Source organism: Thalia democratica, chromosome 1 (assembly GCF_965202585.1).
Source record: "Thalia democratica chromosome 1, ktThaDemo2.hap1.1, whole genome shotgun sequence".
NCBI lineage: Eukaryota > Metazoa > Chordata > Thaliacea > Salpida > Salpidae > Thalia > Thalia democratica.
The window spans coordinates 58,525,160-58,552,129 of record NC_139165.1 but is presented as its reverse complement, the minus strand read 5'-3'; the positions used below and the strand labels follow the sequence as shown (position 1 = coordinate 58,552,129).

The window sequence follows — 26,970 nt, the reverse complement described above, 5'->3', positions numbered from 1 at the left end:
TTTTAGTCTAAATTTGCAAAATTTTGCTTCTTGAATTTTTGAAACGTACATCAAATATTTTGGGGTTTGAAAAAAAGGATGATATTGTAACTAAAATTAAAACTGTGGCCCTTGAAGATTTATATATTAAAACTTCAGCGACTTCAAAATATCCTCGACCCCTGTAAAAGCTTAACAATAAAAAACAAAACATGAAAACAGACTTTAATGTGGTAAAAACTTTTTTGATTAACATAGTTTTATCCATCAAATGTCGAGAAAATTAGCAAAGAGTGATAATTTATTCACAACAAACCAGTGCATCCTTGCTAATCCAAGCGGTATAACCGAGAAATAGATTTAATGTAACTAGCTAAAAGCAATATTTTCACTTGAAATTTCAAATCCCGTAATAATACAGTTGTTTTCGTTTGCAATTGTGTTACTTAAGTGTTGTAAGGCTTTAAAGTAGGGGTGGGCAGCGGTTTCAGTCGGCGGGTCGGATGTAAAAAATCTTATTCTATGGCGGATAAGACCATTTCAGTTTTATTTAATTTACTAAAAATACTTAATTGTCCAATTCATTATGACAAATAAAAAATCATTATGTCTTATTACTATACCTAGTGAAAGACTTCAATCTCCCGTTAGTTGTACATAAAACCTTTTATATTGAACTCTTCATTTCAAAATTCAGAGTATGTAATTTAAGTTACAAAATTTGGTTTAGTGAGTCAGTTTTACATGCTTGTGAGCCGCAGTTTTACCTTTCTAAGACCAGACTCGGCTTAATTTAAAAACTATTGAATTCAATCACTAAAAAATATTTTGTATACAAAAATATCACTGACAAGTACTAGAATGATCTTCAATTAATAAATTAAGTATTTTTATAACCATAAACATTTTTAATTACTTCTTAGAATTTTTGTTTTGTCATTTTCATTGTTTATTACTAACAGATATTTTTTAATAAGCTAACTTTTGAAAATGTCTATGTTAATAAACAATATAACTTAAAATAGATAGTAAACCCGGGTATAGTTAAGTCTAAGTTAGTAGATCATCTTCAACAACAAATACAAGATCTTGAAAGATTTGTTCATTTTTTACAAGTTGAGCATGATGAAGAATTTAAAGACGGTTTGTTAGTGTTTATAAATTAAAAAATGTTTATTAATTTGTTGTAACCCTAAAGATAACATAAAATAGCGAATTAATTAAAAAAATCTTAATACAAGTATTCTATCTATAAATTTAGTGCGTTTTAATTAAAGTTTTTTTGGTATAAAAGCTGTTATTTATATCTAAAAACTTCAAAAGCACTTCAGAAATTTAAGTAATTACACTGCAAATTTAACGTATTGATATATTTTGCAATGTTAAATTATAAAACTATGAAAATAACTAAGAATAGAGCTTTTTTAATTATTTTCTAAAGTTTTTAGTTGTAGTTAGAAAATATCTTTGGATTTTATGTTAAGCTATAAAATATTTTAAAATTAATTAGTAATGAAATCATTGCCTGAAGATAACAGGAAAAAATCAGATAAAAAGGAACCTTGCTTAAAACAGCAAACAAGCTATCAAGCACTTTCGTTGATTAAAAAAGCTATCACTGTAATGCATGTAAGTAAGTTTTGTGTTAGCATATAAATATCTCAAATTTGACTGTAAGAGTTAATCAAAAAAGTTAGCTCAATAAGCAATTTTGTTTTTCAATTACAAACACAGTTTAAAAGTCGAAAGTTTTGCTTAAGTCAATTTTTTAGTATGAGTGAAAATGGAAAATTAAATTAATTTTAATAAACTTTTAGCTAATATTTATTTCAAAAATTCAACAAACTAGGCATAAGTACGTATATATTTTTCCAAAATAGTCAAACTGGTTTGTCTGGCATTGTGTAAAATATCAATCAGTGTATCATTTAAAATTTTTTTGAAAATTGCTAAAAGGTCTGATTAAGTGGTGATTAAATTATAATACTAAACTGTATGCAAAACAATTTAGTGTTGTCTAGTCTTTCTATATTAAAATTTAAAAGTCAATATTTTATAAACAACAATTCGTGTACAACTCGTGACTGGTAAGTAGGGTCGTAGTAACCGTCGTGGTAGTTAGTGACAAACTTCAGCAAGTTTTATTTTTTTATTTTCCTGACTTTGCTCTCGTGCTTAAACTGGAACTAATGTATGGAAAGCTCAAATTCTTATGCTTGACTTTTAAATTAAAAAAAAGTTTTTTGTAAAAACTAAACCATGTGCAGGTTGAGAAAAAATGTTAGTTAAATTAAAACTTATAAAAGCTAAATTGTAAAAAATATAGGCGTCTAAAAATAGTAACAATCAAAAATAATTAACAGTAGTTGCTTCTACTTTAAAACTAAAATATTAACTGATTTATTCCTTGACCCCATCAAACTATTTAGAAAATTACGCCCAACTAACTCTAATGTCTTTTCAGTATAGAAAACAGATAAATATTTCTCTTTTCTTACATAAATGTTAGTTGTTTTTAAAACGAATAAACCGAAAGTACATAAATAAAATACTTTCAATGTTTTAAAAGGCTTTTATATACTTTTGCACCTTTCTTCAGAAACGATCATTAGACAACTAAAAACAAAAAACACAGTCTTTCAAGAATAAAAAAAAAAGTGATTTTATCAGAGTAATTACAAGTAAAATAGTAATCAACGCAAAAACAGTTATTACACTTAATATAATACAAACGAAGCATTTTTGTCAATTTAACTATATAAACACCTTTTATATTCAATTTGTTAAAAAATAATTTGGTTTCTTTAAAAGATAAAAATATCTTCTAGTCTAATTAGGTCAAATAAGTTACTACCATGATTGAAAGATTTAAATCTAGACAGCTTATAATTATAAACACAGTCAACACTATTAATCAAATGCTCTTTAATAAATAATCTTTTATTAGTTTAAACGCTTTTGTTTTACTGTTAGTTTTTTCCTCTATTAAATTTAATACATACCTAGGTATATGCTAATTAATGCCTGTTTTGAGATGTCTAGAAGTCTGTTTTATATAACTTCTTTCACAGTAGCAATAGTATATAAAAAAGTTTTTGTTCAGCTAAGATATTGGGTCTTTAATCTCCAACCTTTAAACCGATTTTGAAACAAAAATAAATCTGGTTATTGTTTAGTTGTACGTTGATTGCTTAATAGCTTTGTTTTTTATCAAATAACTACGATATGCTACCGAGGTATTGTAACTTAAGAGCTACAGGAAATTTCTCCGATCTGTACAACTTAAGTTTCTTATGATTATCATCATGTGACTTGACAAACCCTCTTTTTGTAATGCAATGGAAAACCACTTGTTACTAAAATTTATTCAACATATTTTGATACCCAATAAAGCAGCTAAGAGCAAATCAAACAAGCTCAATGGTATAGTTTTACTCAAGTTAACTTTTTTTTTTTCACATAAGAAGACTTAAAATGTAAATATTGTCTTGTGAGGGATATTTTCCTGTAGACATTCGTGAGGAATTTTATTTACTCTTAGTTTTTCGTTACAAAAGAAGTAGAATAAAATAGTCTACTTTTTTTTTTTGATATATTAGATTTTAGTATATATGAAAAAAGAGTAGACTTCTTTTTACTACTTATTTAGTGCAGGAAATCTTTTAATGTAAGGAATTCAACTTACAAAACAAAGCCTCGTTTTCAATTGCTATGAATTATATAAGCAGACAATCATCCATATATCTGGGGTAGGTCTTTAATATGCAAGAAGGGACACTTTAGCACGAAAGCACTTTTGCACAAAGGGTCACTTTTGTACGAAGACACTTATGCACAAAGGATCACTTTTGTACGAAGACACTTTTGCTCAGGTTAAAAATTTTTTTTTTTTTTCATATACTCTTTTTTTATTACTTTGTGACCTGAGACTTTAATAACAATGATAAGCACATAATAACAAAGTTAATACAAAGTAAACTTAAAAAATTAATAAAATTGTTAAAGACTCTTTCTTAAATCAATTACTATGAAAACAACAGTCTACTATGAGCACCACACAATTTCCTCCTAAGAGAAGCACACTATTTTATTCTTAGCTGTTGTGTTTTCTACCAAGACAACCAGTTAAAATGCCAAAATTTTAAATAATAAATAAGCAGAAGTAAAATCTCAAAACCCTATAGTAGCTTTTTTGGTAAAACAAAATTTATTAAAAGCATGATCAGTGTTTTCATAAATCATTATTTATTTAATAATAGTAATTAAGTATATTTACCATGTTTTAACCACAAGGGTATATTAATAGCACTGGTTATGTTTGTGTCTTAACTACGTGGTCTCCAGTAATTTACTAAACTGAATGCTGTACTTACGAGTAGCTTACAGTAATAAAGTTACATAACTTATTCCTAAATTATGAATATAACACACTTTGAATAAATGCAATTACTTAAATATAGTTACTTAAGACTTGTAATGTACATTACTTTAAACATATATTTCATTTGTAAACTTTATAATGGCTTTTTTAAACTTTATAGTGTTTGTGTTAAACTTACTGAACGTAAATAAAGACCAAAATTTTCTAGGTACGCACTGCCGGTTGGGTACGTATTTTTGCGCTGTGTTCAAAGTGCGTACTTAGTTGGAAGGTTACTGTACTTGGTTTTCTGAAATAATAAAGCATACCCACACTAATTTGTTTACCTTCATCTAAGAAAAAATTTCTTAAAAGTTGTTTCACAGCAAATGAAGATAAGAAAGTTTTTGCAGGCATAATATTCCTAAATTTTGAAATACTTTATGGAGAAATTGTGACTAATGGTGTAGCTCTACTTCAGGGGTCGGTCAAAAATTTTGCCCAACGTGTCCGGATAAGTGAATAAGAACTAATAAAATATGCTTATTCACTTATCCGGACACGTTGGGCAAGATTTTTCTGTAAATATGTCCGGATAACCAAAAAACCGGAAAAGTACAAAAAATCATTTTTTTCATATAATAATACAACTGCCCCATATAATGCAATGCATAATAAAAGTGTTATAATAAAAACAAATACATAGTAATTGTGAGTAATATATAATAAAATAATTAATAATAAAAGTTAAATTCTAGATTAATTAATTAACTGTAGTTTTAATACAAAGCAAGGCATTTTTATATACAAAGCGTTGTTCTATAAAGCAAAGTTTAAATGTTGAATGCTGTGTTTAAATTGCTATTCAAATTTAAGAGGATCAAGGCTTACTTTGTTTTAACGCAAAGGAAAATCAGTCTTAGTGACTCAAACCTAGCTTGAATCAGTCTGGGTTTATTAAAATACTTAAAAAAAAGTTTTCAGGTTTAAATGCAGTTGCCTTTATAGCCAGTGTGTGTATTTAAACTTATATGTATACAATTAATATAAATACTATTTTAATTCATAGCACCTTCAGAGCTTAAAGTTTCATATATAATTAAATCCAAAACTGTTAACTGAAAATGACTCACATCATAAGTTTTGTTTGCCACTCTTGAAAGCAAAAAAGTCAGCCTGCTGATTAAAACTTAGTCGGAGATTTTAGAATTTAAAATAATTTAACTGGAGTTTTTGTTTTTAAAAAAATCAAGAAGTGCCAGCATAAAACTTTCTTTATTCGGTGTTTATGTGATAATTGCCACATGTAAAAAAATCCAACTAGAAACTATAAGGTCGCATTTTTGGGTCCTATACAGTTTGCATTGGGATGGTTTTGGAAACTCGAGTTCCGCTAAGATGAAAGTTTCTTCAAATCATCTAATTTTTCACACAGGATATTTTTGTGGTATTTACCTCTAAAAAAATAAGCTGAAAACTGAAAGGTCACTGCATCCATTCTGAAACAAAAACGTTTTCGCGGACCGCTGTTTGCCGACTCTAGTTGAAGTCTCAAATTGAGATGCGTAGGTAATTTGTCCTCGTACGACTTCGTCATTGATAAAATTGGATTTAGAGGAGCTTGTGGTTTATGTAGTTTATATTAGCATACATCCTCGGTCTTACTGAATAGTAAGTTTTTTTATTGGAAATGAAAAAATCACAAAAAATATATCTAATTAATAATTTTTCAGGGATCTCAAATTTTCAAGAAAAAGCCTTTTTATAGTTTGGAAGCCTTTGATTGTTGGAATTTTTTAAACATTAAAAATAAAAACTTAAATTTCTCTATTACTACATTTGGGTCATCTGATAACACATTGTGTTGGTCAGAGGTTGTTGTTAGCTCGGAATTATTTGCTTAAGTATATTTACTAGCACCTTAATTCTTCTAACTGTTTGTGCATGCGTTGCATACTTGATAACCATCTACTCGTTAATAACAGCTTTTACTGAGTGTGTAAACAAAATAATTTGATCATAAAGTGTCCTTTTTATTTTGATTGACTAAATCATTTCGTTTGTATTAAATTTAGTTTAATTATTGTTTTTGCGTTGATTACGATTTTAGTTTTATTACCCGCATTAATAACTTAAAAATTTCTAAATTGTCTGTTTGTTTCTAAAAGAAAACTGTGTAATTTGTTCAGGGTTGCCACTTTACCTGGAAACCTGGAAAAACCTTGAAAAACCTGGAATTTGAGAAATTTTGAAAAACAACATGGAAAAACCTGGAAATTTGATCATAAAACCTGGAAAAACCTGAAATTTTTAACAATTTTAACATTATCATAAGTAAATTTCGATTTGACACAAAATATCTATCATATAAACAAGATTTTTCTGTCATCATCAAAAATTTTTCTATTAAAAAACACAATTAAAGTAACTTCTCAGTATCTTTTCATTGTTTTTATACTACTTAATGCAATTTTTTGTATAGAAATTAACCTAAAACTAAAAATAAATCCAAAAATGTGAACTTTTAAAAACCTGGAAGAAATTTAGAAAACCTGGAAAAAAGTTTGAAAAAACGAGTGGCAACCCTGTTTGTTGTATACTGTACGTTTCTGAAGAAAGATAAATAAAATATAATTAAAGCATTGAGAGTATTATATTTACGTACGGATCTATTTGCTGTCAAAAACTTTTTTGCTTTCGTTTATGAACTTGATAAATAATGAACCTCACCACACGACCATCAACAACGGCATCCGAGACAACCGTCTTATTAGGATTCATCAGGTATGCATAGTCGCGAGAATCCGCTGTTGATATTTAAACCAAGCGGGCTTAAGTGCATATATACTGAAGCGACCGTTTTTGGGTTATGTCCGAAAAATTGCCGCAGTGAAAACGTCTAAGATAGGGGTCGGTAGCCTTTTGTAACTAGCGGGCCATATCTTTTAGAAAAAATTGATCGCAGGCCGTACTTTTTACTAAAAAGTTTTCGAGGGCCACAATTATTTAAAAATAATCATAGTAATTAGTAGAAAAATACAATTTTAAACCAAATATTACCAAATAAGCAGTAAAATAGCGCTAGGTTAGAGTACCTATTAAATTAAGAGCCTAATTGTAAGATTTTATTGCAAAACCTTTTCTTTTATATGTTTTTAAAAAAGTGTGTTTTTAGCTAAAAAGTACCTCGCGGGCCGCAGATTTTAGCTTTGAGGGTCGCATTTGGCCCTTGATTGCAGTTTGCCGACCCCTGGTCTAAGACATTGTCTGCTTATTGCGAGATTTTAGTTTACGCTCAGATACCGTTGTTGATGTTAGAGTGGTCCAGTTCATTATTTACTATTGATGGTGAAAGCATCTCAAGTTTGTTAATGATGATGGCCGTAATAAATACTGGTTATGGAGTTTGTAAATTTTAAATGCTCTTTACTACTATTAATAAATAATGCTCTTTATTATTGTTAATGTCGCTTTTTCAAGCAATATTTACATTAATGTTTCAATCATGGGAAGTGTAAATGTTTATTGTATTGTTAGTTTTTTCGTTTATATAAATTTTGTATCACCTTTTATTTATTTTTTTGTTGCTATGTTTTAATCATGCGGTATGCAAATTTAAATTGCACTGTTCCTTACTTTTGTAAAATAAGTAAGCTTTAATATGTTTGTTTTAAATATTTGAGTTGGTATACAATTTGTAAGTTTTTAGCTTTATTTCTACTTCCTTTACTTTGTATTTATTGAAACTTAATACAATAAATTAAATGAATTCATTCTTTCAAAAATTTATTTCACAAACTAAGTTTCGGTCAAAGACCTCCTCAGTGCTTAAATAAATCTAAAAAAGATATAAGACAGTCATGGAAAATAGCTTTCAAACAATTAAACTAAAATAAAACCAAATTTTTACTCAAGAAACTAAACTAATCAAATTTTAATATTAAGACTAAGTTTTAGGTAAAGTTTAAATTTTAGTTAAGTTTTAAAATCAATATAACAACAATAATAACAATAATAAAAGTTGTATGTAGCTTTCATTTTTCTTCTAGTTAGTTTACAGAGTAAACATAGCTTAATCAAAAATGTAGTTAACAAGTCAGCTTAAAATTGAGTTGAATTTAATGTAGCTTATTATAATTGTGACGTAACTATTGTAAATTTAAACAATCTTGTGCTTGTAATCGCTATGAAAATTTGAAAATTGCTGAAATAAAAATGTATTTAATAGTAATAAGTTAGCTTAAGTTAAGATGCTTTTTAATCAAGCTAAAACTTATTGTTACTTGAATATTGTAAATTTAAGTAATTTTGTGCTTGTAATAGTTACGAAAAATTGAAATTTTGCTTGAATAATTAAAAAAAGAATTTTTTACTTTAAGAAAATAATAGCTACTAAAATTAAAAAGTATGGATAAAACCTGTATTACGGGTAAGTTAAGTTTTGAAGTGCAGTTTCCGGAAGTGCGGGTAGAAATAAAAAAGCTCATACCGTTTGTTTAGATTATCCCTTCTGTCTGCTTTAGCGATCGCGACCTTTTCTAATATGCAAGTACAGAAAATGCTTTGTGGGTTTTTGGCTTTGCCAATATGGTGGATAATTTCCCAATCTATTTTGTAGTCAATGTTCTTATTTATAAGCTTTCATATATACTTCGATATTTCTGTTCCGTCCTCTTTATAGTTTTTAAAGTCACTAATATGGTTGTACCATTTTTTTATGAAAGTTCCACCCGTTGAGCCCAAATAGTTTTTTGTTTCGTTTTCCGATCTGATTGTCGCTTTATATATCACATTTTCATATTGCGAGATGACGGTCTTGCAATAATAAGCAGAAAAAGTAACCAAGAGCTAGAAAGACTAAAAAAGAACACAATAAAAACTTTTAATGATCTCGGTTTTAAAATAATGATTGATATAGGCGCGACTAAATGCAATTTCTTAGATATATCTCTAGATACTGCTAATAATACATTCAAACCATACCAAAAAAAAAAAACTCAAGCAACTATTATATTGACAAGTATTCGAACCACCTGTCCATTATCAAAAAGAACCAACCAAAAATGATTGAAAAAAGACTCAGTAGACTCTCAAAAACCGAAGAAATTTTCAATCAATCAATAACCGGATACCAGAATGCTTTAACCAACTCAAGTTTCAAACACAAACGCAAATACTCCAACCACCAAAACAACCAAAGCAAAAAGAAACCAGCACGAACAAGAAAAACAATCTATTTCAACCCACCCTACTGTCAGTTAGTAAGAACCAATATAGGTAAAACTTTTCTGCAACTAATAGATCAACATTTTAAAGAAGACCACAAGTTAAACAAAATAATAAACAGAAATAAATGTAAAATTTCATATAGCTGCATGAGCAATATTAAGAAACTAATCCAAAAACACAATCGAAAATACTAAAAACAAGAAACGATGAACAAAACGAAACACTTTGCAACTGTCGAACAAAAGAACAAATACCCCCTTTAGAATAAATGCTTAGTTGAAAATGTGGTATATAAAGCGACGATCAGATCGGAAAACGAAACAAAAAACTATTAGGGCTCAACGGGTGGAATTAAAAAAAAAAGATGGTACAACCATATGAGTTACTTTAAAAACTATAAAGAGGACGGAACAGAAATATCGAAGTATATAGGGAAGCTTAAAAATAAAAACTTTGACTACAAAATAGATTGAGAAATTATCCACCATATTGGCAAAGCCAAAAACCCACAAAGCATTTGCAGTACTTGCATATTAGAAAAGGTCGCGATCGCTAAAGCAGACAGAAGGGATAATCAAAACAAACGGTACCAGCTCTTTTATTTCTGCCCGCACTTCCGAAAACTCCACTTCAAAACTTAACTTACCCGTAATACAGATTTATGCATGCTATTGAATTTTTGTAGCTAACATTTTCTTAAAGTAAAAAGTTTTTTTTAATAATTATTCAAGCAAAATTTCAAACTTTTGTAACTATTACAAGCACAAAATTACTTAAATTTACAATATTCAAGTCGCAATAAGTTTTAGCTTGATTAAAAAGCATCTTAACTTAAGCTAACTTATTACTATTAACTACATTTTTTTTAAGCAATGTTTACTTTGAAAATCAACTAGAAGAAAATAGAAAGCTACACACAGATTTTTTTTTATCATTATTATTTGTGTTGTTCGTTGATTTATAAACTTAACTAAAATTTAAACTTTGCCAGAAATTCAAACTTAGTATTATTATTTAACTTGTTTTGTATTTAGGTAAAAGTTTGTTTTAACTATAAGTTTTTATATAAAGCATTTGAGCGAGATTTCAAATTTTCATAGCGATTACAAGCACAAGATTGTTTAAATTTTCAATAGTTACGTCACAATTAAAATAAGCTAAATTAAGTCCAACTCAATTTTAAGCTGACTTTATTAATTACATTTTTGATTAAGCTATGTTTACTCTGTAAATTAACTAGAAGAAAAAAGAAAGCTACATACAACTTTTATTATTGTTATTATTGTTGTTATATTGATTTTAAAACTTAACTAAAATTTAAACTTTACCTAAAACTTAGTCTTAATATTAAAATTTGATTTGTTTAGTTTCTTGAGTAAAAATTTGGTTTTATTTTAGTTTAATTGTTTGAAAGCTATTTTCCATGACTGTCTTATATCTTTTTTAGATTTATTTAAGCACTGAGGAGGTCTTTGACCGAAACTTAGTTTGTGAAATAAATTTTTGAAAGAATAAATTTATTATTTCTCCTCCAGTAGTTGAGATCTCTCAATTTGTTTTCTTAAAACCAAAACATATAATAACAATAAATTATATTTTAAAATGTAATATTTTTTCTTACCATTCTTAAGATTGTTTTCTTTCATTACTAAGTAAATACAAATTGAATTTTGGAGACAGTGATTTTTTGCTAAACAGTGCGTACCTAACCGCCAGTGCTCACTTAATAAATGCGTACCTAAACGGCAATTTGCTGTTAATAGGAAATTTGTCATAAACTTTTTTCTGTTATAACTTAAATAGTGTAACTTGTCAAACTAAACAAGCATGATAATTTCAGATATTTTCAACATCTAAGTTTAGCTGTGGTATCAACTCAGTAATTAATCCCTCTCCTACTCATAGTAAAAAGAGATCTTCAAAACAAATGCTAAACAAACTGAAACAAGTTGTTAACAAGTTAAAGTTAGTTTACAAGCTTAAAGTGAAATTTTAGCGCATAAATAATTATAAATATATAGATATATTTACATGTTTTTCTAAAATTATTGTATTAAAGAAAATAAAAAAAATGTCTAAAAATTTATTTAATACAGCTGTGAGTTTGCAGTTCTTTTTTAGTCTGATAAATTAAAGCATCATGTTTTCTAAATAAAATCGAAATGTAAAAGTATTGGGAAAATAACAGTTTTTGTTAATTCTCGACTTACTCAGTGTTGCCACTTTGCCTGGAAACCTGGAAAAACCTGGAATTCGACAATTTAGGCAAAAATAACCTGGAAAAACCTGGAATTTTGATCAAAAAACCTGGAATTTTTAATAACTTTAACATTTTCAGTAGTAAAGTTTCGATTTGACACAAAATATCTATCTTATGAATAAGTTTTTTTTATAATTATCAAAAAAAATTTTTATTAAAAATCACATTTAAAGTAACTTTACAGTATCTTTTCAATGTTTTTTTACTATGTAACACAGTTTCTTATGTATAAATTAACTTAAAACTTAAAATAGACACAAAAATGTGTACTTTTGAAAAACCTGGAAGAAATTAGGAAAACCTGGAAAAATTTTTGAAAAAACGAGTGGCAACCCTGTACTGTAGTTAAAATATTTTTAGTATTTAGTTTCTGATATTTTAATTATTAAAGTTTTTTTTAAGAGCTACATTTTTAACACATTTCAAAGTTAGTTAAGTACTTTCAATTGTCTAACCCGGAAAAAATAAACATCAAAAGTTATGACTATGTAATGTATTTATTTGGAGCTGCATAGACTAACCTTTATTTTTTTAAAGAATGCTTAAGAAAATGTTTAATAACAAATTTTTATGTGATAAGACTTAAGCTATAATGAAAGTTAAGTTTTTTTAATAGTTAAACTTTTAAATAAAGTTAAACTTATTTTGAACACTTTTAAATAAATTGCTTTTCAGAATTTTTAATATTGAATGGTTTTTAAGGTATATTGGCACAAAGTCAGAGCAAGCATAATCGTTTATTTTTTACTTTTAAAATACTGTTTCACATTGAATAAAAAACTTTTTCATTTTAAAGTATCTTCTCTTACAGTTTTATAATAGTACTTTTTATTTTATAAAAACAATTCATGCCAGTGATAAAGAGTTAGTTAAAGAGATAAATATTTGTTTTACTAGAAAGTAAAAATAATAATTTTCAAAGTAAATGCTCTTTTATATGAAGTTTTACAGACTATTTTATTAGTTTTTATGTATAAATTAGAAATTTGAGCAATTATTTTGACTTACTTAACTAACTTATATTCTCCTCCCTAGTTCGCTTTGGTAATTTTTTTTAAAAGTTAGATTTTAGATTTACGAGCTAGAGATTTGCGTACGGTGTTCAGCACTATTTTACACTAAAAATATCAATTCACCATAATAAGAAATTCTTGTAATAAAAAAGTATATATTAGATAATTAATTGTACACGGTTTTTTATTCAGTGATTACTTAATGAAATTAAAAGTTTAAGAACCATTATTTTAAGCTATCATAGAGAGACTTGTAAAAATAAATACAACCTATAACTCAATGTTTAAATTTTTTAACTTTTAAAAATAGTGTTAATTTCAAATCTAAAAATAAAATTAGCTTCATCACAGAAACTTTTTATTAAAAACTAAGTAACAATTGTAGTCTCAATCTAAATGCATTTTTTGAATCTGGGTTTTCACTACTCTAGATTTTTCATCTTTTTTTAATTATTTGCAAATGAAAATAAGTGTATATATTAAGTTTATATTTACTTTTTTATGAGTATTAGAATAAAATTAACTATATAAATTTACCTGACATTAGACAAGTGTGCACTCAATCTCGACAAAAAAGTGATTACAATGGCAACTTAACATCATCTGGCGACTCATCAGATTTTGAGTGTCAAACAAGAAGTGATGAAATTTATACAAAAGTTAGTTCATTTCGTATCAGTATATTTATATTTTCATTTCTAAATATTTAATTATGGAAAAAAAGTTAAGGTAAAGTAAGATAAAATAAAAGTTCTAATTATGACTGAGTAAGTCAGCGGTTCTTTATCTTTTTCATATTTTACTCTTTGAAGTGAACATTATCTTTTCTATGTTTTTATACTATTTAACACCGTTTTTTACCTTAGACTAAACTTCAAACTAAAAATAGACAAAAAATGTGTACTTTTAAAAACCTGGAAGAAATTTGGAAAAAACAAGTGGCAACCCTGAGAAAGTCTAGAGATTTTTCTCAGCTTAATCTGTGGCAACCCTGCATACTTATTTTACAGGTGTAAATACTAATTTGAATATATTTATAGGTGATCTTAAATAAACATAAAACAATTTCCAACTTTAAAATTTGTTTTAAAAACTTTTGATATATATAATATTTGTATTTCTTTAATAACAGTCTGGGCAATATTTTTAGAATTTGCACTTAAAAGAGAATATTATACATGTCATACAAAACTGGCTTCAACTTGAACTTAATTTAAAGTTTTTAAAATAAGCTCTTATAACATAGAACAATTCGTTATAAATTGTACTAGATCAATTAAATGAATTTTATTACTATGCAATCATTACAGTGAAATATATTTCAAACTTAACTGAACTTATATCCAAAAAACATGTAAATTATACTTTTAATGGCATAGGGGAAAAGGGTTGGGTGTGCCTTGTTTTTTTACAAGTTGATCTTTGACTTAGCCAGCAGTTGCTTTTCACAGCTCCCTAATTCTCAATTATTTTTTTAGATATTAAGGTACAAAGAAAAACAGTTCAATAGGTTCTATATAGGGAAGGACCATACAAAAAAACAAAAACAAACTTTTTTTTATCTATTTTGTCCTCCAGATTTAAAAGTTTCTCAGTTCAATGTGAACTTAGTAGTAAACTTTTCTCTGGTAAAACTTGCTTTTTACTTTGAGTAAAAATACTTTTTCAAAAAAAAAAAAGCAATTTCTTTCTAGTTTTGGTTACAAATATTGTTGATTGTGTGTTTGTAACTGTATGACTGTTGAAAAAAGTTTTTTGAATTAGCTAAAAACTATTTACAACAAATTAAATAGTTACAACCACAATACAATGGAAACTTAAAAAGTTAGGAAAAACATCAAGCAACCATGTTAGCTCTGTTGACAACTTATAATAAAACTCTACTTAAGGGCGTAGGAGGGTAATATTATTTTTTTACAAAAGATATAGGGGGTCCACTTTGATATTTATTAGTTAATATAATTTTGTAGGGTTGTTGTAATGTTCTATTAGTTTTGAAGATATAGTATTTTTTAAAAAATTTTCTTGTACAAACATTGGACCGCAATTATTTCACTGTCAATCTAAATTGAAAAAATATCTACACTTCCCTTTATTTTTCAGCTTTTGAATTCAAACTTTTACAAAATATTCCTTGAATTATAAGAAAATATACTATTGTATTTATAAAAAACTAGTTGAAAATAAAACTTTATCTTTATTAGCATAAGTGCACTTTGGTTTGAAGTTAACAAAAATATTAATTTTAAGACTGTATATAAGTCCTAATATAGAGTACTTTGGTAAATTTCGTAACGGCAGTGACCAACGAGAACGAACCTTTTTTTAAACAAATTTTTTGTATTCTCACACATGCTTTACAGTCAAAGGGGGTCCTATCCTGTTTTTGACATAATATTTTTATTTATTTATTTATCTTAGCTACCTGACATATTTTTTTCAATATTTATACATTTATCAAATTGCCTGTTTTCAAGTTATTTTTATGAAAATTTGAGGTATTAATCAACTGAAGACCATCTCGTTTAAACTGTATATATATTTTTCTGAAATTATATTTATCATGTTATTTTGTATCTAATTTAAATTTCTTTATACTAAAAACAAGAATCATTGTTATTTCATGCTCAGTTAACCATAAAAACGGGTGCTTATAAGCAGAAATAGTGTACCTATTTGGCAAAGCACCTAATTTTTAGTCCACAAATAAGTTCAAAACGCTTCAAGGGAGTTCAACTCTTATTGTCAATAAACTTTCAATAAATCTTTAAAACTAAAACACATTTTGGCAACTAACTTAAAAATAAGTGTAACCATTTACAATACGCGATTTTCTGCCATTGGTTTTATGAAATTTTTTATATAAGAGCCGCCTTTTTCGTCAATAATGTTGTTGTACCATAACTTATGTCGAGAGCTATTGCTAATATTGACAAGTAATATACTTTAATGATGGTATATAAATAAAAACGAAAAAAGTTTAGTACTAACAATATTAAGTAATAATATAAACTAATAAGTTTTAAATTTTCTTACTAATCAAAGTTACAAAATGTGGAAATAAATAACACTATAGTAAACTTTACGAAGGACTCTTTAAAAGCTGCATATCTCCTTGTGTAAGGTTTGATAATATAAATGCACCTGCTTTTATTTAAGAAAAAATAATATTTAACATGTTTTGTTTTATTTCATAAGATAATGGTTTTTCTCATAAGACAATTTAGACCTATATCAGCATTTTCCTTTTACTTGTATGCAGATAGTTAGAAAGGAATTGTGTCCATCACTGTTTTCAATATTAAACGATGGGCTAGTGAACGATGCTATCGGTAGAAGTTTTGCATTAGTCAATCCTATATCGTGTATATTTCCTAAAAAGAGTAGCAGCATAGAAAGTAATTTAGTTTTTTTAGTAAATAGTTTCCTAATAACGTAACAATGCCTTATATTAAATCTATTTTATGCTTTGTTACAACCTTTAATCAATGCTACTTTATGTAATAGTTTTATTACAGTACGACTTCAAATTTAGATTTTAATCTAAAATAATAAGTTTTAATTGCTTTTTATATTATTATAAAATTTATTTGTTTATAATTGTAAAAAAAAATGTTTTAAGGTAGTCTGCCTTTTTTATAGTAGAGATTGGACAGCTTCGAATATTGTAATCTACATGTAATAAAATTGGTTTCAAAAACCATATAAAAAAACTGTCTCAATTCTTTTACATAAACAACAGATACAAAGATCTTTTGTTTATTATATAAACATTTTCAATGCTTATTAAAATAAAATCTGTTTAATTTATATCTAAAAAAGCCTTTAGTTTTTGAAGATTAAATTATTATTTGTAAAGAGTATTCATTTTTAAGTTTAAATGGTAAAATTAAGACAAAACTTTTTATCAGGGACATAAAATGGAATAAGTCAAAATTTAGAAACTTCACCAAAAAATAAAAAACTTAAAAAATATTTTTAGTTTGCCAAATCAACATGCTCGCGGATCAGAAATTTACCTTTCACGGCCTAATCCCATTAAACGTGAAAACATGCTCGCGGGCCGCAGATTTACCCTTTGAGGGCTGCAGTTGGCCCGCGGGCCACGTGTTACTGACCACTGGTCTTGCATGTAATAAATTAAGAAGAATTTTTAATAGACAAATTTTTTAATTCATGAATATTTTTTCATTCGCTTGCAGCAATGATTTTATTTTTATGTACATAAAGTTAGTGTAAATTACTTTGGATGTAGGAGGAGATAGATTTTTGTATAAGTTTCAAAACTCAGTAAAATCGACCATTAAACATTTATTTCCGTACTATTGTACCAGAAACTTTTCACATTACTGTTTATATCTCAAAACTTAATTGAATTTATTTTTATTGCATAAAAAGTATATTTAAGCATATTTTAAGCTTTTTAATATGTTTTTCTAGAATAGAATGTAGTTTTTCCTATGCCCTTATTTTTTATTACTGTAAGATTACTTCTAGATCTTTTTTTTAAGAGTTTACACAAGCAGTTAGATTTTAAAAACGAAAAAAAGTATTTTAAACCAACTGAATTTTATTAACATAATGTATGCCTAATACTGTATCTGTATTGTTTTCTAAGTACCTAGAAAAATTTTATATTACAAAATAAGTTTACAAAAGCTTCTTAATGCACACAAGAACTTAAAGAAGTTATACTAAACAGATTTTATAACAAAACAGATGATATGCACATATGGGAGTTTTTAGTTGAGTATTACAAGTCTAAGAATGGTGCCTCGTATTCTAGATTACCCAGCAGAATGTTGAGTAAAGCTTTTAATCTCGAAGAAGATGAAAGTTGCAAACATACTACCTACCAGTTTGTTGGAATAACTATATTAAATTTAAGATATACATTATATACGATATATATCAGAGTTATCAAAGATTAAGTAATCCAGACAAGTTAAGCCCGTCAGAAAATCAAATTAACTATCGTTAATAATTTTTGTATGAAAGTACTAAATTGTTACGAAGCAAACAAGTAACAATTTTTTACATGTTTATTGTACTATCACTTAAAAATGTTAACTTAAATTTAGTTAGAAACAGTGATAATTCAAAAGTATGTGTCAAAATAAGTTTCTTATGTACTGATTCCCTGAATTAAAATAAGCGTTTTGATACAAAGAGGTATAAGATTTTATAAAGCGTTTGCATACAAAAAAAGTAGTTTATACCTCAAAGAATTTTATTTTGTTAATACTAATAAGTAAAACTTTTACTTATGGTGTTAGTTTTATGTGTTCACAAACAAACATTAATGGCAAGAAGAAACATTTTTAATGAGCTAGAGTATTTTAAGTTTTATTGATTGTACTTATGTTCAATAATTACATTTTTTGTAAATTGGATAAAGTTTTTGTAGTCAATTTTCGTCCAAAAGGATTAGTCAATTACAAAAAGCTCTGAAAAGTTAGGTTAAGTTTGTGTAAAAGATATTTGAATGTATATAATTATTGACATCTCTTAACTTAAACCTCTTAAACATTTTATAAAAAGTTGACTAGTCCAAACTTAAATAGTCGTGTATCCATTCTTAGTCAAACTCTTAGTTAAATTGAAATTGTTCAAACAAAATTTATACAATTGTTACGTTATTTTGAAAGCTTGATTCAAAATGTTTTGTTTTATTATTATTTAAATTTAAATTTATTTTATTATACTTTAATAATCTATTATTTTAGAGAGAAACAGTAACAGTGTTTCATTGCATAGCGGATTTTCAAATTGTAAATCTATAAAAATAATAACAATGGTAAAAATGGCAAATAAATATAAATTTTGTTGAGAAAATAAAAATAAACAGTTTAAATAATATTAATGCTAAAAAACCTTTAAAGTAAAAAGTATTAAATTGTAGGCTTTAAACACAAACAATTGAACTACAATATATAGTGAGGTATTGAAATCTAATGGATTTATAAAAACAAAACTTTATAGAGTTAGAAATTTTAGAGCTGGCAACTAAAATTAAACACATTGTCCCTGGGTAAACAGTGAATTTTTTTTTTTGAAAGCTTTATTGTTGTTGTTACCACAGTTATGTTATGATGTAGGATAAACTGGCTTTTTTAAAAAGTTTTTATTAAGCAAAAGGTAAAATAATGGTTGGATTTAGAATGTTAAGAAGGGCATAAGGGAGGTTCCGACATTTTTTTATTATAAATAACATTGGATCTTATATGAAAGCTTGAAGAACAAACTACAAGCCAGTTTTTATAGAACTAAAAAATCTCATTTAACTTTTGAGATTTTGTAATTTTTATAAAAAGTTTCCGATACAAACATATGGACCGCAAGTTTTCGAGTCAATTTTCTTGGTAATCAAAAAATCACTATAAATCTATCTTCTCCTTGATTTTTTGAGCTAGAGACCTCAAACTTTCAAGAAACGTTCCTTTTATAGTTTAAAAGACTTTAAAATGTTTGAATTAAAAAGAAAAAAAGATTAAAAAACAAAAAATAAAGGTTTTTTTTTATAGATTTAATTTTCAAATTAAAAAAGAATCCTGCATTCAATCTTCTAAAATTAAATAATACACTTTCTGTGAAAACTTGAAGAAGTTTGGTTAAAAAATAAAGGAATAGATAAATTTTGTGAAATGGTCTTTTTTCGCGTTTTTAGTTTGCGCATTCCATTAGGAACCTATTGAGGTTACCTACTTTGATCGCTCATATCCCAAAAATTACTTATAATTTTTTCAAGCGGTTAAAAATGTCTGATAGCTCAGATAAAACTCTATAAAGTAAGACCAACTTCTAAAAATCAAGGTGGACCACCAGCCCCTATGCCCTAATAATCTAACTTAATAAAAAAAACAAATCTTATTAATTCTAAACTGAAAATGGGTATATTATAATGTATGCCCGAATTATTATCTTGACAAAATATAATCTATTAAAAGTCTAACTTGTGTACTTTATTACTTTAAAAATAACATTCACAGTTCTCAACTTATATACAAGGAGAATGATCAATAATAATCAATAATAATAATAAAAAAAATATCAATATGATTTTAAATTTTTTTAACAATAAAATGTTTCACTCGCTTGAAACTAGTCAAACGATATCTTCAGTTGAATAAAATCTTATTCAAATAGAATTCCATTTGAATGAGATTTTTTTCAGCTGAAGATATCGTTTGACTAGTTTAAAGCGAATGAAACATTGTATTGTATTTGAATAAGAAATATTCTATTAGAATAAGATTTTATTCAACTGAAGATCTCGTTTGACTAGTTTCAAGAGAGTGAAACATTGTATTGTTAATTAGATTTATAATTTATAAAAGTCTAACTTTATAAAAACATCATAATAATTTAAAACTGCAATGGATGTATTATGATGCATGCAAAAATTATTTGATATCTTAACAAAATTTTTTTACTCAACTGATTTATAATCTATAAATATTCATTTAAGTTATGCGGGTATTGGGTTATCAGTTTGTTTCTCTTGTTTTTGATTTATCTTTTGCTTGCTAGGGCTATATGGAGTCTTTCTTGGTTACATAAGGTGCACATGTTAGTATGGTTTATGTTAGATTTATTAATAACATTATTATTGTTATTATTATATTTCACAAAGATATTGTACAGGCTAAGCTTTGTCGTAATTTCTATAAACTCCTAAAGTTATGCAAGATGTTGTGTTAAATAAACTAAAACAAAACAATTTACACTAAATAATTTATACGTATATACTTAATAAATACTAAATTAAAAATTTCTAAAATTTTTTTTTACTTCAACATGAAATACATTGATGAACTGTTATTATTGAGAAACTAAAAAATTGTTTAAAAGTTTATTTATAGTTTCAAATAAAAAAAAGAAAAATTAGCTGAGTTAAGGCCATAGGGGGGTCCAACATTTTTTTTTTTTACAAAAATTAACTTTGGCATTTATATGAAAGCTTTAAGTACGAACTACAAGCCAGTTTTTATAGAATTCAAAATTATCATTTAACTTTTGAGATATCTAATTTTTTGTAAAAATTTTCCGATACAAACGTATGGACGGCAAATATTTCGGGGTCAATTTTCTTGGAAATTTTAAAATTCACTAAAAATCTATCTCCTCTTTCATTTTTCAAGCAATCTTTTTCAAATTTTCAGTAAACGTTCTTTATAATAAAAGGAAAAAACGTTAGTTTAGAATTCAAGTAATTTAAAAAAATAAAAATTTTATCACAAAAATTAAAAAAAAAAGTGTTTTTTTTTCATAAAAAATGTAATTTTACAAATTTTTTTAAATTCCAAAGTAACGTTTTTTTTTGTTATTGTATAAAGATTAGACTGTAAAAGTTTGAAGAAGATTGCTTGAAAAATGTAGGAGGAGATAGATTTTAAATGAAATAGCCTTTTTTCGCTGTTTAAGTTTTCCCTTCCCATAGGGAACCTATTATCCGGCCCGACTTTGACTATTCATATCTCAAAAAATTATTTGAATTTTTTAAAATGATAAAAAGCAACATGTAGCTTAGAAAAAACTCTATAAATCAAGATCAACTTGTAAAAAACATGGATTTGAAAAATTTATGGAGTAGAAAATATTTTTTTTTAGTTCCATTATAATAAATTTGGGAGATATGATTCGGTTATTCTTTTAAATAAGTAATTTACTAAAGAGTTTACACACTGTCAGTATAATTCAGGATAGTTTTGTAAGTTTAAGAACTTTTAAAATTTCAGAAAATATATATTCTTTATTTTAATTTAAGTAAGATTTAGTTAAATTCAATTTCATGTAATTCAATTTTTTATAACCATATTTTTTGATTAAACCTTGAATTTTAGTAATTTTAAAATGTAACAAAAACTTTGATAAAACTCAAGATGACTCAGTACAGTTTCATTCGCAAAAAGAGTGGCAACCCTGTAGAAATATATAAACTACAGTAACCTCTCGCATCTTTACGCACTCGTTTAGTTACGCATTTTAGAATTCTAAAAAATTCAAAAAAACAATTTTAATATTTTTTATTATTGCACAAATTAGGTTTATTTTATATTTTTAATGTAAAATATGTTTTTAAATGCAAACTCACTTCACTATATCTTTAGACTTTGTAAACTTATGTTCCTTGACTAATTGATAAACATTTAGTTATATTTCAGTATATCAGAAGTTTTGTTAACAAAAAGAGTTTAAATTAAAATTCTGAAGAGAAATATGACTGTGTGAAATAATGAAAGTTTAAAACACAAACAAATAATACAGCACTCTTGCCCTAAACATAAACAAACATCTAAAAAAGAAATCTATGGAAACTTCTTAGCAAAAAGTAGCAGTTATACTTAAAAAATATAGAGTTTACACTTAACACAAATGCTTAATTATAAATTGAATTTGCCAAGTAGAATAGAATATAAATGTCAATCAGATAAATCACATAAAAATAAAGATCAAATCTACTTTTTATTAAAATTAGTAAATTTTTTCTAAAAGTATTATTATTTTACATAAATTTAAATTCTTTTTTTTAATATATGTATAGTTTCATCTTTTGTTTTCATATTTATAAATAAATTGAACAAATTTTTAAAAAGTGGTTTAACCAAATGGGTTATTTTAATGTTGGTTTATGTTTATGTCTTAACTACGTGGTCTCCAGTAACTTACTAACTGCTATACTTACGAGTAGAAGTTATAAAACTATTTCCCAAGTTATGAATAAAACACACTTTGAATAAATTCAATTTACTTTATTTTCAATAAAAATTCTTAGTTCTGAAGAAAGAAACTATTAAAAAACGACACAAATAAAATCTATAAAAAGTATCAACAATCGTAAAGTTATATAAATACTAACATCAACTCAGCGATGTAGACGTTTTCTTTATTCTCGAAATTTGTGAATAAAACGTTGAACTTAATCGTAACTTGATCGTACCGCGGAATAACTGAGCAACTAACGCGTATTTGAAAGACAAAGGCAAATTTATACGCATTGAAATGAAATTAACTCCTTAAAATAATAAAAATGTTTGTTTTTAATACTGGAAGCACGTCACGAAATCTGCGTAAACAGTTTACAACATCCGCTTTAAAATACGAAAATGAGATGTTAATATCATTACAGTGGGAAATTCTCCAGTCTGCTTTTAACTAGAAGCAATATCAAAAAACAGCCATTATAGTAAGTATATTTGGTACGTTCGTATCTTTACGATCTCTCGTATCTTTACGCAATTTTTCTGTGGACACAATGTGCGTAAATAAGCGAGAGGTTACTGTAATCATAAAATTTTTAAACATAAATTATTTCTAACAGTTACATAGTTTATTTCTCTTTAATTAAAAATGTCAATGGTATGGAAATTTTTCAACGTAAGTGAAGAAGACCCTTGTTATGCAATTTGCAGTCTTTGCAATAAACTCATTAAAAAAGGTTATGCTAATTCGTACTGCACTTCTTCTTTACTAAAGCATTTGAATTCAAAACATCAAAGAGAAATTTCAGAGGCTAGTAAATTTTCATCATCATCCAATAAAGCAGTCAGCGATAGTTCGTCCCCAACTTTAAAACAAAGGAAACTAACAGCAATGAACCAAGCTAGTATTGAGAGTTATCGCCCTGTTAAACAATGGAAAATAAACTATCAAAAAACAATTAAAATTCCTTAAAAAAATTATGAACATGATTGCAATGGACAACCAACCATTTTCTATTACTAGCAATCAAGGTTACATAGACTTGTTAGCTGCTTTAGAGCAAGGTTACTTGATTCCGATCACTAAGTACTTAACTGATACAATGCTTCCTCAGAATTATGAAAGTTTGTAGATAAGAATACAAACTAAGTTATCAGAAGCTTCGTTTTTGTCATTTTCAAGTGACATATGAGCAAATTCGATGACAAAGATATCATATCTTTCTTTAACAAAACATTAATTAAATGAAAGCTTTGAGTACAAACAATGTAATGAAATAAAAAGTTCTCACATTAGCTTTAATATTTGTAAAAATATAAAGGAGATGCTTGAAAATTAAGGATTTAATATGTATTGCGTTCACGTTTTTCTGTTCGACAATGCATTTAACATGAAGGCTGATATGTTGTTGTTAGAATCCTCTTCAGCACCCTGTTTAATTCACACGCTTAAACTGATAATTGTTAACTGTTTTCAGAAAGTAACATAAGTTTGTTAATAGCCAAGGCACGTCAAAATATTGGCCATTTTAATCATTCTTCTAAAGTGTGCGAGAAACTAAATAAATCCAGGTCACTTAAGGTTCATCAGTGTCAATGCAAAAAGCCTTGCTACTTGTGCAAGATGTTGAAACAAGATGGAACTCAATCTACCTAAGTGCTGAAATGATTAGAAAAACTAAAAACAAGTGTCCGGAATTACGTGGCCAACAACAAATTTGAACCCGAAAATATTCTTACAGCTGATGAATGGAAACTTTTTAGCCTCCTTAATGAACAGCTCGAACCTTCTATACTTGAACCTATATAGTAACGCAGAAGTGTAGTAAAAAAAACATATTGCTGTCAAGTGTAACCCCGCATGCAGCAGTACTAAAAAGTTTTTTAGTCATAAAGCCAATAGTCCACAGGTCTAGATCAAAGTAGTTCTACAACCTTGGCAGAAGATATTGAAGAAGCTTTAGAAAGAAGGTTCTTTACTACTAATAACAGCACACGAATAAGCGTTCATGATTACGACTTATTTTTACTTACCACAGCTGTTGATCCACGGCATCGACTTGACTTTTTCCCTGCTAATCTCAAACAGAAGGTTGTAAGGCTACTGAAATTAAAATTAAAAAATCATAGTTGAAGTGAGACTGGTCAAAGTGGTCAAGTTCCTTTAGTACCTCTTAATAATCCTAAAGCTCAAACCCTTACAAATGATGTTCCCAAATTTTTTTAGTCGTTATATTCTACATTTAAATCGGAAAGAAGTGCAAACACTCACGAAAGTGAGCAACAAAATTCAGTTGATCAGAAAATTGAGACAGAAATTAATGCTTTTTTGACTGAAAACAATTATCTGCTGAAGAAGTTAAAAAAGCTGAAGTCTTCTTTTGGTGGAACTCTAACAAGAACAAAATAAACACATCTTTTCAGGTTTGCAAGAAGGTATCTTTTGGCACCACCATCTTTTGTTTATTCTGAAAGGTTAATTTCAGAAGCTTGTAACTTATAAGAACAAAAGCGGAATCGATTGCTTCCAAAATTTTGTTTCTTCATCAGAAAATTTGAAAAAACAAGATTTAGTTTCTTTGTAGCTCAATGGCGTTCATATGAGTATATGTTATTTACTAAATTACTATTTTTTGTATATGTAAACAGTTGCTAAAGAAGTTATTAAAAAATTTAATGTAAAGCCTATCATAAAAAAAGTTCGTTATTTTTGTAAAACATTATAATATTAAAATTTATTTTACGTCATGGAAGTACAAAATTCAACATAAGTCGTATAAGTAGATTAAAATTTAACATTTTAACTTAGATTTATTATAGGTAGATTTTTTGATTTTTTAAAACGTTCTTTTTCCCAGTGTTCAAATAAAACATTTAGACAATAATATTGTGTTTTTTTTTAATCAAAATATTTGTATAAAAAATTTTTACCACTGAATGGTATTATAATAATTAAGTTTTATAAGTTAGTTCTCTAATGAAACTACATAATACTTAAGACATTTAGGATCCGGAACTGGCCGGACCTTAAATTAAAAAATAGAGTCGGAACCGGCCGGATCTTAAATAAGAAAAAGGTCCGGAACCGGATAAAATACTTAGTTGTATCTAAATTTTCATGACATATCATAATTTGATAACAACTATGAACTATAGAACAAAACATATTTTGCATACATTAAACATAACTTTTAACTTTAAAGATCTATCTGTTTATACTATGATATTTGTATTCAAATTTATTATATTCACATTGGATTAAAGCGCTGAAGGGTTGAAAGTTTTTATCAAGATTTTAGAATAAACTCCAGTAGTTTATAGTTACTCAGGCTAGTTTTTTTTTTGCTTCTAAGAGTCGCAATCCTGATATCAGCTAAAGCAAAGTTATCAATAATTTTTATTAAAAATTAAATGACTAACATCATTATGCCTAAGTAATAAAAGTAAATATATCTAACAATTTATAAAACCATTCTAAAAGCTTATTAACTTTTTAAATGTCTATAATACTTTATTAGAGCTAAAAGATCTCTGCTAGAAGCAATTACCCAAATAATCACTGAACATCGACCGTTGAAAAGAAGTAATACCGACATGTTTAAAGGTTTGTGAAGAGCTTATTATAAAATTTGAAAAAAAATATTCAACTCTTTTGATAATAATGATAAAAGTTCCGACTTACACAACTGGCTAACCCCAATGCTTGTCAGTCTTTTCTGAATGCTTTTACCTTTAATCTTTTATGAAAGTTCTTTCAGTTATATACCTATTGTAAATAGTTTAAATCGTTTGGGTGTGATTTTAACTAGTTTAAAATAACTTTCTCTAATATTTTAGTTTTATTTGCACAAGGATAAATAAAAGTTACAAAATTTTGTTAAGAATATTTTCTTTACACTACTATATTTCTTTAAACCTACATACAAAAGTGGTAACATTTTTGATATATTAGTTTATGACCACATTTATACTATTATAGGCACGTAGCTTGGTACGTTTCTGCAAGTCTGCAACAACTTTTGAAGCGTTTCAAGCCTTTAATTGTATTAGTTTTCACTTGAAGTGAAGTTAGATAAACATAGTATAGTTAAATAGTTTTCAATTTAATTATCTTCGATATAAAACAAGAATGGTCAACATACAGACTGCAGAAAAATCTGGGTTGCGACTGTATAAAAAAAAATGTACTAAACAAATTATGAAAAAATAAAAACAATTCCATTAATTCCTAGATGAACTAAAAACCACTTTTAACAAAAAAAAAGTTGATAAAATTATCAAAATACTTCCTTATTCAATTTAAACCCTAATCGAAACACTGTTAGAATACATAAATCACATCTTCCAAGTTTAAAGTCATTAGTGGTTAAGTTAGTAATAACTTTTAATAGTATTCGTTAACTTGAACAAATAACTTGGGGCTTTAAA

The 26,970-nt window shown here is 26.7% G+C and overlaps 1 protein-coding gene across 1 annotated transcript in view; it reads left to right on the top strand.

Annotated features, from left to right (window-relative positions):
- Positions 1 to 26,970, top strand: part of LOC145849233 (RUN domain-containing protein 1-like) — a 53,544-nt gene that overhangs the window by 18,897 nt on the left and 7,677 nt on the right. The window contains exons 6-12 of the mRNA XM_082954370.1: positions 1,005 to 1,122; positions 1,490 to 1,608; positions 11,409 to 11,533; positions 13,389 to 13,500; positions 16,104 to 16,239; positions 17,561 to 17,699; positions 26,061 to 26,146. Coding sequence (XP_082810496.1) covers positions 1,005 to 1,122; positions 1,490 to 1,608; positions 11,409 to 11,533; positions 13,389 to 13,500; positions 16,104 to 16,239; positions 17,561 to 17,699; positions 26,061 to 26,146 — 835 coding nt within the window. The remainder of the gene's footprint in view (positions 1 to 1,004; positions 1,123 to 1,489; positions 1,609 to 11,408; positions 11,534 to 13,388; positions 13,501 to 16,103; positions 16,240 to 17,560; positions 17,700 to 26,060; positions 26,147 to 26,970) is intronic.